The 13398-nt window shown below is 38.4% G+C and overlaps 1 protein-coding gene across 4 annotated transcripts in view; it reads left to right on the top strand.

Annotated features, from left to right (window-relative positions):
• The window catches only part of ACMSD (aminocarboxymuconate semialdehyde decarboxylase), a 78026-nt gene that overhangs the window by 53128 nt on the left and 11500 nt on the right, over positions 1–13398 (top strand). For all 4 annotated transcript variants that reach the window (XR_010919898.1, XM_067549540.1, XM_067549538.1 and 1 more), the window contains exons 4-7: positions 2859–2908; positions 5685–5921; positions 9143–9236; positions 10776–10871. Coding sequence is in view for 3 of the 4 variants with exons in the window: in XM_067549540.1 (XP_067405641.1) it covers positions 2859–2908; positions 5685–5921; positions 9143–9236; positions 10776–10871 (477 nt within the window). In the remaining variant the exon portion in view is untranslated. The remainder of the gene's footprint in view (positions 1–2858; positions 2909–5684; positions 5922–9142; positions 9237–10775; positions 10872–13398) is intronic.

The raw sequence follows: 13398 nt of genomic DNA, 5'->3' as shown, positions 1-13398 counted from the left end.
TTCCGGGAACAATCACAGCGCACTCAACCAGAGCTCAAGCCTCGTCTACGGCCTTCCTGGAGAGAGTGCCCCTGCAGGACATCTGCAAAGCTGCCACCTGGTTGTTGGTGCATACCTTCACGTCCCACTACGTCATCGACCAGCAGGCGGGAGAGGACATGGGATTCGGCAGAGCGGTGCTGGGGGCAGCTCACAGGTAACTCCTACCCACCTCCAAGGTATTGCTTGTTAGTGACCTATAATGGAATGGACATGAGCAATCACTCAAAGAAGAAAACAAGGTTGCTTACCAGTAACTGATGTTCTTTGAGATGTGTTGCTCATGTCCATTCCACAACCCATCCCCTGTCCCTGCTGCCGGAGTTGGCAGAAAAAAGGTACTGAGGGGGCATAGGGCCGGCAGTGCCTCATATACTGCGGCATGTGCGCAGGACTCTAGGGGGCACCAGAGCCAGCCCTACGGGATCTGCTAAGGGGAAAAAAGTTCCGGGAACTGTGCACGGAGGCGTGCACTCACCTATAGTGGAATGGACATGAGCAACATATCTGAAGAACATCAGTTATTGGTAAGTAACCTAGTTTTTCATCATCACTTATGTAAGAAGAGTTATGGCCAGGGCAAAAAGAGGATCATTCTCCCCCAGAAGGAAACCTGCAGAAGGAATACTTAAAACATGCAGAAGGTTAATGTTACTTGAAGCAGAAGGCTGGAAATCAGCATAACCATTTAGGGCCCAAATGGGAAGTCAGTGGGAGCTCAGGGCACGCAGTACCATGCAGTTGTTCAGCATGGATTCACGTCCTTAGCAGTAAGAATACATCAAGGGATCTCTACTGAAAGAACAACCATGGAGACTCAGATACAACACAAGAGCTCATGTTTTAGGAAACGAAGCAAAAATGCTACTCACTGAAGAGTGATTCACTAGCAAAATGGGTTACTATTTAGACTTATTCTGCTTCCTAAAGGAATCCAGGTTCAATCTTTTGTTTCCACTAGTTAATTATTACATAATAAAGGGCACTTACTACTTAAAATTCACACTTCAGTATGAAAATACTTTACAGCAGGTAAATCAACTGCAAATAACATTTAACGGAATAACTATAAGGGAAAATATTTTTCTTAAGTGCTTTAGTGTGTATTAAACAGCACCTTGCCTATAGTCAGTGTCACTGTTTCCCTTGTGTAGTCAGTTAGGCCCCAATCCTGCAAGCACTTGCATAGGCTTAACTTTATACCAGACTTCGCAAAATCAGAGTCAGTTCCCTCTGTTTGCATAGATCATTAACACAGCAATGAGAGAAAATCACTGGAAAAAAAATTAGGAAAGAGTATAAAACCACAAAACTTGGCAGAGGGATTCTGAGGCAGGGGTCGTTAATGAAATAATTCTCACTCATTTTTTAAACTAACTGATTTCAGTGTGCTATTAGTGAATGCAAAGTTTCTGCATTTATCATAATAAGCTTTGTTACCACAAAGGGAGCAAAACCAATATGTATTCTCACTGTCTTAAGTGGGACCTTCAACTTTTTTACATGACCAAATACATTTATGGAAAATGAAGTGAAAGAATTTCAAGAGTTATAAGTATACGCAAGTATTTAAATTAATACCAATCTATTTGTGTAAAAATAGATCTCACACATGCAACTGCTGCTCTAAATTTTTGTCCCTGAACTGAAGTGATTCTAAAGAAAATTGTTATATCTGTTTCACAAATAACAAACAAAAATATTTTTTTTTAAACCAAACATCAATTTTTATAGTCCCACATTAAGACAAATGTATGTTTATTGTGTAACCAGAGGGTTACATGCTTCTTATGGGCACAGAAAGCTCATCCCGAGTATCTGTGGCCCACAACAATTCAAATTCCACATATACATCCACTTATGTGACAACGGCCACCTTGGTCAACATCAGGGACTGAACTGGGTACTGCCAAAGCTAAAAGTGTAAATCTATAGGGATTGAGCTAAGTAGCTAGATCCTGTTATGGGGGTGAGGAGCTGAATAATTACTATTCACTCATAAAAGTACTTTCATTTGCACATATGCCCACTTTTGATTGGTGAGCTAGACTGACTCATCATATTAATTATTTTCCCCATTTTGAGTTATATTCTTCCCATGGATACCTCATGTACAATGCCTAAGGATATGATTCTGTCACGGAGGTCATGGAAGTCACAGATTCTGGGATCTCTGGGGCAGGGCTGAAGCAACTGTCAGCCATGGGGCTGCCAGAGCAACTGCTGCCTGGGTTGCAGAACAGCTGTTCTGGGACTAGCCTTCCCCCCACCCCCATTAGTTGTTTGGAGCCAGCCCAGCTGCTTCTTATTTAGATCCTCAAGTCAGCGATGGCCAGTAATAAAAGTCACAGACCAGTCACAAGCTCTGTGAATTTTTGTTTATTGCCCCTGACTGGTCTGTGACTTTTACTAAAAATAACCGTGACAAAATTTTAATCTTAATTCCCATTCCATAGCAGTGGTTCTCAACTTTTTGTGGATTCTTAAAAAATTTCTAATGGAAGTACGAACCCCTTTGGAAATCTTAGACATAGTCTGCAGGCCCCCAAATTGAAAACCACTGTGTTCCATGATAATGACAACTTTTCATGGACCCCTTAAACATAGTCAGCGATCCCCAGGGATCTATGGACCACAGCCTGAAAACCACTATTCTATAGGAACAATGTGCCTTTATCCAGTCTATCCCTATGAATGTATCTGCTTCCTGCAGATCAGCAGACAAATCCATATAATTAATCTGTAATGCATGGGATCAAACCCAGAACAAAATCATCACCCGCATTTTCATATTTAAAAACTTTTGTCCTTCTATGCAGGAGTCACTGTACAAGCCCTTTCTACAGTTCCTGTAATGTTCAGCTATTGGGTAAGTCCTTGCAAACAAAGTTTGTAATTCATAGGTACTATAAAATTCAGAATAATGAGACTCACGTTGCCTGTGAGTTAGGCATTCAGCCAGTCACCAGAATAATACACAAAGCTACTCTGCAGTGAGGATAAGCTTATTCTGCAATGTAAGAGATATAGAGCAAAGCTACTCTGGCCATGGAAGACAGGCCAGCAGAGTAGCATGACAAAGCTGCTCCAGCAGGAGCTGGACTCTGCAGAGCTCCACTCTGGAGAACATTTAATAAGAATGGGTGAAACAGCAACAGGCAGGGAGAGAACCTTTACAGAGCATGAATCTAGGACTGGGATGTATGATATAGAGGAAAAACAGGTGAGTTCTGATTCACTGGGTTGTAATTCCAATAAATAGATGGGTTTTTTTTTAAATTGTCACACAGAAATCTGCCTTCTTTGTACTGGAGTCAGGAAGAATGCACTTCGTTCACTCACAGCACTGCAGAATTAGCCAAGTGCTTTGAGGGATTTCCACTTTCCTTCAAAGCATCTAGTAGGAAACTAGAATTTAATGAGTCATTTGTCCAATCTACTTTGTCAAATCATGTTTGGATGCAAGTCATAAAGAATCTTATTTGTCTACTGAAGAGTACCTGTGCAATTTCCATCTTCTTGACATTGAAATGCATAGATGAAATATTACAAATACACTTTAATAGAACAGATACATTCACAAAAAATTGACCCTTCCTTTTAAATATCACACTCCCAGCATGGGAAAGCTGTTGGTCCAGGAAGCTCTGAGTCTGAAATTACACCTCCCATTTTACAGCACAACTAGATTGACAGAATGGCTTCACAGTTATTTCAGATGCATCAAACAAACAAAAAAATGTTTCTGAAAGATTGAGCCTACCAAACAATGGGCTAGATTCATGCCTTAACTTCACTAATTTAGTATCAATGCAGTTACATCACGAATTAACTTGGCCCATTTCCTATATGTATCTAGTAGTCCACAGAAATCATGTTGAATGATAATACATAAAAAATGCAGTTACAGGTGTCATACATAAAAAATTATTACAGAACAGCCTATAAATTAACTGCACACCTCTAGTACTTTGTATTGGATGACATGTCCCATATTCTATGAAACAGAAATATCTCTATTTGGATTTTGTTTGGTTTTTTCTTGAACATACCCGAGGAAAAAACAGGGAACCAATTAATTTGTAGCTCTCCCTGGATGTCATGGCTGCCATATTAGAAATACCATTATGAACTTTTTTAAATTTTACAAATCTTTTGTTCACATTTTCTCTGTAAAAATTCATCATGCTCCAATGTTATACATTTCCACCTCTCTCCACTCCATTCTTCCATATTCCCAACTCCAGTAATAAAATGGTAAATATTCAACTATGTTAAAAAGAAAGATATGCCCAGGATGCAAAGTTTAGATCTGGATAATAAAGACCTTAAAACTGTGGGACTGTCAAATCTAATGGATTGGTTTGGCTCATTTTAGAGAAAAAGGCCAGATGCAAAATCCACATTTGGGATTTTGTTCCCAATTTCACCTTACCCCACTCACATATACAAAATTTGGAGGGCTCTGAAATTTTACTTCACACTCATTTCTAACTAAAAATCTAGGGGAAGGGGAATGCCTTCAGAAAATACAGATCAGATATACACTTCCCTTTTTACTTGGTCTGTTTGAAATTTACCCTTTGGTAAACAATGTAACCCAAAGGGTATATACTGAAATTGGTAATTTTAAATGTGAGCAATATGTTCATTATAATACCACCAGAAGAACCTTTACAATTCCTCACCAGGGGAATTATTTTATTCTTGTACAGCATCAGTAATATTATTTGGATACTAGACCAACTCTATGATCAAACCTGAGCAGAGGTAAATAAGGTGAGATTTGAAATCAGCGGTGAGAGAACTTGCTATGCCAAAAATCCATTTGAAAATTCTAGCTTCTATACTTAAATCCATTTGAAATTCCTGGCTTCTATATTTAGAAGAGAATTCACAGTCTTTGAGCGGAGATGTGCTTGAATCAAAACCCCAGATGCAAACACCCCCTTTTAAGAACACAAACTCAAAGTTTGGGGTCCCGGTCTGGTCCATGGGGTACATTTTATGTTGCACCCTCCTATTTGCTGGTTTTCTTCTTGTGCCCCATTCTGCCCTCTGAAAACGTAAGTTACAATAATTTTACATTACCACTGAGAGCCAAACTGTGGCAAGTTTACACCCACTTATGCTTTGTGTATAAACTGGTAAGAAAATGGATGTAACTCACTTCACCATTTAAATCACCACTCCATTCTGCCCAGAAATTTAGCAGGAAGACACAACTGCTTACACCAGACCTCTATTTGCCTTCTGACAGGCACATGAGTGCTATAAGAGATTCTCTAAAAAAATCCTGAGAGCATCAGCAAATGGATCCAGATTCTTCCTTGCCTTATACACCCCCGACGGGTAATAGGAAAAGCAACTAACACAGGAGTATGCAAGATAAAGCAGACACAACTCATCAATCCTTACCCTTTGATTTCAAGCAGGGCAGAATTTGGCCTTAAGGTCTTACACCTATTCAGGATGACTAGTAAAGCAAGAGCATTGGTTCAAGTCTTCTCCTTGTATTGTTTGCTGTGACATTTTTTCTTGGTGATAATTTACATGCAATCCTTTGTGTTTCTTCCAAAATCTGTCAAGGTGATAAAATTTGAGAACTACATTTTAATGTACTCTTCTTCTTAATATTATCCCAGGCCAAACCTCAGGATACTTTAGATCTGTGCCAATTATTAAATAATGACTTAGCTGCTACCGTAAAAAAGTACCCCAAGAGGTTTATTGGCCTTGGCACATTACCCATGCAAGCACCAGACCTGGCTGTGAAGGAAATGTATCGCTGTGTGAATGAACTTGGCTTTCCTGGGGTACAGATAGGATCTCATATCAACGAATGGGACCTGAATGCACCGGAGCTCTTTAGTGTCTATGCTGTGAGTAGACTTTTCCTAATTTATCCCAAGAAATGTTGTGATATGGAATTCTAACCAAACAAAAGGCACAAATTCAGCAGCCAGTTACACTAGTATAAATCCAAATATTTCAGTGGAGATGATCTAAATTTACAGTGGTATATCTGAGAGCAGAATTTGGTCCAGTAAGTCTGCTTAGTGTAGCTAATTTTCTTTATGCAATGAATGATCATTACAAGAGACACTCATAAATTTGCTCTAAATGGTGGGGGAAACAGCTAATACTGAACATTATGAATTTGCAAATAAACTAACATAATAAATTTTAAAAAGCAAGGATAGTACATTTCAAAGATACTTTGTTCATATAGTGTCTCATCCAGCCCCATTGAAGTCAATGGGAGATTTTACCATTTATTTCAGTGGGTCCAGAATCAAGCCTGTAGGTCCAATTAAGCACTCATGGCTGTCTCCCATATTCACCCAGGAATCCCAATGAAGTCAATGGGAGTTCTGAGTGTACAAGGACTGCAGAATTGAGCCTTTATTCAGGCAAACTTCCTGTGATGCTCTTTGAAGCTATGCCTGAGTAAGAAGTGCTGATAAGCTATTTGGAAAAATCTAAGCCTCAGTAATTTAATTTTTTGAAATGTATCTAAGATATTTCTTATGTAGCAAGGGCCTGATCTAAAGCCAACTGAAGTATTTGAAAAGACTGTTATAGACTTCTATGGGTTTTGGATCAGGCCCTGATGACCTTGGAATCTAAGCGCCACACAGAATTGAGTAAACATCACCAAAAATGCCAAATTGAGTTTATAGTTCACCTTTTTTTTTAAACAGTATGAGGTCCAGATGGGCACCATCATTTGTCCAAATTACTGGATTTAATCTCTATACATTCTGTATCTGTTTCACAGGCTATTATATCTGTCATCTTGCAATTGATTCATGGAGGTTATTTTTCAGAACTCTCAATTTGCTTGAGAATTGTTAGTACAGCATCTTGATGGCTTATTCGATTTTTTGGTCACACACAGTCTTTTATCAATCTCCCTCTTATGGGGATGCTTACATCGGTCAATATATGTTGGAATATATTCAGGAAGTTACCTCCAACAATAATTGCCACCACATGCAGAAACATCCTTAGAAAGTAAAGAGGATGAAGAAGAGCTACATTTGGCCTTGAGCTATATCTGTTCATCAAGTCACTTACTGAGCTGCAATTTTTTTGTTTACAAATATAATCCTGATCCTTATGGCAACAGTTACTATTCACAAATCATGAGCTTGCATTTATCCACAAATGTTAGCTTTTTTTACTTGCCTAAGACTAGTTAACCAGAAATTGTTTAACCTTGTGATTATGTCCCTTACAGCGAACATAGGTCCAGACATACATGTGACAAAATAGAATTCTTAAGATCCCTATTAAGCACAAGAGTAGACTAGACTACTTGTTCTTAAAGTTAAGCATGTGCCTAATTCACTCAATCAGGGCCCATAACCTCTACAATTCCTCTGCTTTCTTTTCTAAAATTACCAACAGTTGAATTCCCAGTGTTCAAGGTTTGTATACTCTTTGTTTGGGTTTGTTTTGTTTGTTTGTTCGCAAGGAAATTCTCTTTAACACTCTAAATAGATGGCCCTATATTGTATAGAGGAGCTATTCAAACACTAAAAAGAAAGGAGAGGGAAGTTAAGACCAACTTATAACAAAATAAAGACTAATTTATATGAGCACTACTCCCCACAATTACATCTAACCTACCATGATTTACATGTGTGCTAAATTATGTAATTAATACATTAATATTATTTTATCACATTCCTAATAAATCAAAAGCACAGTGTGCATGTATAGTCAGTGGCAAGAGTTTGTGTTGATGGCAAGCTACTCAGGTCATCCCTGCCCATAAAAGCTTTAAACCACACCACACTATCATGTAATTTGCTATGCTCCATATTTAACAGAAAACAAATATTTCAGAAATATATGGCCTTTTAAAAAATATATTGGTACTATTTGTGTATTAACCTACATGTAAAGTTCGAATCTCTTAACACCATCGGTACAACTGTAAATTTTTTAAATATCTAGAAATTATCCAAATTAGATCTCACTACTAAGCTACTTAGGCTAGAAATAAGAATTGCATCCTATTGGAAAAGAGGGAAATCCCAGCTTTCCGAAAGGATAGATCCATTATTCCTGGAAGCTGCACAAAGTCTTGAAATGTTAGACGTAGTCCCAGTGGAGATGGATTACTGAGAAGAATGGAGCTTCATTTCTAACCCTTAAGATTGGATGGAAACAGTTCTAAATGTGAATCTATGTAGTGGGCCAAATACACTGCCCACTGTAATGAATGTTCCCAAACATAGCAGACTTCTGTTCGATAAGCATCTCTATCCAAATACTCTGAGAATTCACCCCAGTGTGTTAAATACAGCCAGGCAGAATGTTAGTTTGCACTTAGTTTCACTTTGCAGTAAGATACAGATGCAAATAACGTGACAAGCACTTTTGTACCAAACAATTAAATCCAAACGCTTTTACTTAAATGACAAAATGTTTATACGAGCTCAATCCTGCAGCCCTCAGTGAGAATTTTGAATGGGAGTAAGGATCAGGGTTGAAGAGGTAAATAGCACCATCCTCATGGTTACAGAATCTTTAGCCAGAGGCTTGTCTTCACTAGAAAAATTACACCAAGTTAGAACATTACCTAGAGGAGGCGTGTTGACTAACATGATGTTGAACACAGCTTTGCAGGCAGCATCAGTATTTGTTAACTTGAGGTTGTGCTCTAACTCAGTGTAGTTCTCTACAAAGGCAAGCCTCATGTGCTGCTGCTGTGATGGGCTTTGAGGACATGCTGACTGTATGAATCCATAGCCTCATGCACACACACGCACGTGCACACACACACACACACACGGGAAAAGGAGCAGAGCAGCCCTGGAGGCCCTTGGTGTCCTGTAGTTGTACTAGGGCTAGTTTTGGGGGAGGATTCTGTATGTGTCAAGCCAGTCAATTTACTCAGCCTTGGTGTAGGGGCTACAACTTGGGCCCAAGTGAGCACCTCCGTTTTTTTCCTTTAATTCTTTCTATGAATTATTTATAGGCAGAGCAAAAAAATGCCTTTTTAGCAGTATTGCCTGGAGCATACATACATTTTGGAGTCCATTTTGCTACCGTTAAGTCCAGATAATAATTTTTTTCCTTTTCACTGTAGGCTGCTGAATTATTAAACTGTTGTCTATTTGTGCATCCCTGGGACATGCAGACAAATGGAAGGATGTCCAAGTACTGGCTACCCTGGCTTGTGGGTGAGTATATAGTTACAGTGCTTAACCTTCATTCATTACCTGGCATTAGCTGAAAAACATCAGGCCAAGGAGACAATTGCAAATGTACAATTGCATGAGAAAGACTACATTACTTTTTTGTCAATCATTTTTTAAAATTAGACACTGCCATTAGGTCAACACTGTAAACTTCAATGGCTAAGTTTTATGTATCTATATTTGTATCACTAGAATTTAAGGAGCTTGCAGCAGCATCTAGTGCTCTCTTGCCTCCTAGAGAGCAGATCTCCAGGGAGTATGATTAGAAGAAAGACAGGTGGAATTAGCAAATAACAAACATTAATTTGTATGATGCCCTCTGAAAGAAAGACCAGGAAGGGAATATTTTGAATTTAAAATTAATTTCAACCATAGCTGAAACAACATGTACTCGAGGCTCCTTAGAGGCAAAGGCAATAGGGGATTGTCTGGTTTCACATCTGTCAGTTAAATTTGAGTTGCAGTCCAGCACGAAGTAACGGTCGGTAGATCTGTGACAGTTCTGGAAAATTTTAGGCCTGCTTTTGTTCTTACTTACTCTGGTTTAGCACTGTGTACATAGATATCAATGGAATCATTCCTGATTTACACCACTGTGACTGAGAACAGAATCAGGCACTTTAGCCCAATCTACACTAGAACATTTTGCAGCTACCACTGCACTTATGAAACATCTCACCTTCACACATGCAATTTCTAGCATAGGTGCACAAGTGTTCACACCAACATCATGCTTGCATTGAGTTGCACTACATTGGCCTTATCTTCACTAGGGTCTTTTGTTAATCCTGGTTTAAATCCACTGGTGTTAGCAATGTTGTGAGCTCTAGTGTAAATGGGCTAACAGCTGCTCACACCATTTTTACCACTATATCAGATACTTTACTCAATGCAGGTCTGTTTGACGTGGTGTCAAAAAGAACTGAACATTGTTAATGAGATGCAGTAACCTAAAAACACATTCTCATGGTACTTATGTAGGGCTTTACATCTTCAGAACACTGCACAAACATTAATTAATCCTGGCAACTCCCTTCTGAGCTGGGTAAGTGTTATTAAACCCGTATGACAGGATAACTAAGGCAGAGAGTTTAAGGCCTAAATTTTCAAAGTTGTGTGTCTAAAGTTAGGCATATAAGTGACCTGATGTTTTAGAGGTACCGAGAACCCCCAACACCCTTTCACTGGTTTAGGCTCCTAAATTTAGCTTTAGGTGCTTAACTCTAGGCACCCAAGTTTGAAAATTTTGGCCCAAAGACAGAGAGAGAGAGAGTCTGTGTTAGAGCTGAGATTACAGCTCAGGAATTCTTAGTTCCTAGTCCTGTTTTCTGACCACAATTTGAGAACCTTAACTGACTAATAGGGTTGAGTGCTTCTATAATAAGAAAATAATACTATGTAGTTTTTCATTTGCACTGTAACTTAACTTTGGCATTAAGTACAGAGGATATTGGGGGTGGGGGAAGGGAGAACATCAAGGTGCAATGTGATGTCTTATATTATGAAACTTTTTCTTGTTAGGCATGCCAGGGGAAACAACCATTGCTATTTGCTCCATGATTATGGGAGGAATTTTTGAAATTTTTCCTAAACTGAAAGTTTGCTTTGCCCATGGAGGTAGGTAGTTTGCCTCAGAAGCCACTGCTCTTGCTGGGTATTACTGAATGGTTATGTAATTTAATGTTGTCTGTTATCATAACAAATTCAAGTATTTAATTGTATTTTATTTGAAAAATGACACAGTAAAAATATAAAGTTAAAATAAAGACACAGGCCTATCTCAAAGGAGATGATTTAAAAAGGAACAAGTCATTTTAAAGGTGAGTGTTAAAAGAAACCAGGCCTTGTTATTCCTAATGACTCAGTTTAGTTCAAATATTTGGGTTTGTGGTCTCAGTCCAGTTTCCAGTGGACTTGTGTCCACATCAGAAAACACCACTACAGCTGTCAGTAATTGGCATCCTTGTTGATAGTCTGAGCAAAAAAGCCAAGGATTGAAAAGGCCTGGAGACCAAAGTATTCACTTATCTCTAGAGATGCCCTACGTTAATTGGTGTTGATACCTGGGTTTGAATACAAACAGTATGACCTACTTACCCTTTTAGAAGTCAATGGGAATTTTGCTCCAGAAAGATTTGGAGTGAGGCCATAGTTTGTGGGTTGGTTTTCAAATATGCAGATGGGATAACACAAATTTATCACAAGCGATCAAAAATGGATCAAGCAGTCTTTGTGTAATGCTTCTCAGTAACTTCTACTTTCTGAAAATAAGCTTCTCATTGGCACCCGTAAGTGTCTAGTTTTCTGACAAAAATGTTCACTCAAAACCCAAACCCAATAATTAAATAGGAGTTTTCCATACAAAAGGATGCAGAATCTACCCCTTCAGTTTTGATATGTCATTGAGACTAAGTATGACGACACAGCAGATTTAATCAAAAGCAGTAATTAAACAGTCACCACAAATTACTTACTCTAGGCAGGGCTTTTTTAATAGCCCATCTTAATTCTGCATTTAAGATGAGCTTATAAGATCAAAATGCTTATGGATGGTGTGGGGGGAAAGAAAAGCTGTAGCCTCTTCAACATTTTCTGGCAACTTCTTTGGCAAGTGAAACATCAGAATAGCTGAAGATGAGTTGTTTGTTCAGAATTTCTTTCTTTTTCATCTCCTCCCCCTGCCTTCTTCCTTCCTTCCTTTTCAAATCTGAGCTGAGAGTAAACTGGAAACAAAATCAGAAGCCAGCACCAACTCAGAGATACTCAGGAAAGAGCTTCTCCAGTAAGAAGAAAAGGCACACAGTCTGAGCAGAGGGAAACACAGAAAAGCTTATATCAATGAAAGATACAAACTGAAATGCAGGTGATCACAAAAATGCAGAGATCACAAAAACTTTACTGACAGTCGTATTCTAAGTTTTTAAATATTACTGTGCTCCAGTGATGAAGGCAGAAATATTGATGTTGCACTTACTCCCACTTGTTTGTTTTTAAGTGCAGTTTTATATAAATTTTTAAAAGAAGGTAAAAATGGAAAAAAAGAGTTTTTTCTAAATACATCAGAGCTATGATTTTTGCTCTCAGGGTTGTGTCTGAAAAAAATGACATGCAACCATATCTGATATAAATAATGAAGCCTTCATGGCTAACTTTATAGTCTTTATATTGATTTGCCTGCTGTGTGGTATAAAATCTATGACCAGGATAACTTTGCACCATGGCTCATACTATCATATGGAATCGGGTGGGCTTTAAAGAGGCACATATGTTTTCTGGTGTATTGATGACCTGGCCATTTTTCTGTTTTGACATCCAGTGGGAAGCAATTTTCTTTTGAATTTATGTTCTTGAAGAAAGAGAATGGACAGCTGGGGAGGAAATGTAAGGAGGAGAAGGGAACAGAGACATTTATATCTCATGGCAAGAGCTGGCACGTGTAGCTTGAATAATGGTTGTCAATAAGTATATTATTTCCACCTACACACCAAATTCAGCTCTCTTGAAATGGAAAAATGAGACATCAAAACAAGGTGCTAAACAAATAGGATTTGCAGATCTTCAGAATCTGATATTCCCTCTTTTTTCTTTAATGTTTTGCTCTGTAGTGAAATTGATAATGTTGATATTTAAATTATTATTGTTCATGCTTCAGTGTTAACAGTCATTGATAATGGATAGGGGAAGTTCCCAAGAACCTATCGTTTCAGGTTGTCTACTAGCTGAGACAGACATCACTGCTTCAGTTTACATTGGGTTCATATTTCAAAGGTTTTCCTTATAATCATAAGGACTAGAGATCCAGGCTAGCACGGTCTAGGAAACTGTAAAGTTCAAGTAAATATCAAGCAAACTTAAGTGAAGAGAAGATGTACAACTGTTGGGCATGTATTTTATCTATGTAATAATCAGATACATCTATTTCTCCCCTCAATGCATGAGGAATTTACTTGCATTGACGAACAGGGTTCTTACTAATGAAAGCACAGTAATTCTGTCCATCAAATGTTATAGTGCTTTCACTTATCACTGTGCCATCATTTAAAAATTGCCTCCATCCTCACAAACAACCCATCTCACAACATGTAGCTCAAAGGGCCGATAGTGTCTTCCAAAAGGCCTGTCTATATCAGCAAAAACAATTCCT

This window comes from Emydura macquarii, unplaced genomic scaffold (genome assembly GCF_026122565.2).
Source record: "Emydura macquarii macquarii isolate MOO-44397 ecotype Brisbane River unplaced genomic scaffold, CSIRO-AGI_Emac_v2 contig_1253, whole genome shotgun sequence".
NCBI lineage: Eukaryota > Metazoa > Chordata > Testudines > Chelidae > Emydura > Emydura macquarii.
The sequence above is the reverse complement of the archived record's forward strand: the minus strand, read 5'-3'. Positions and strand labels throughout refer to the sequence as shown.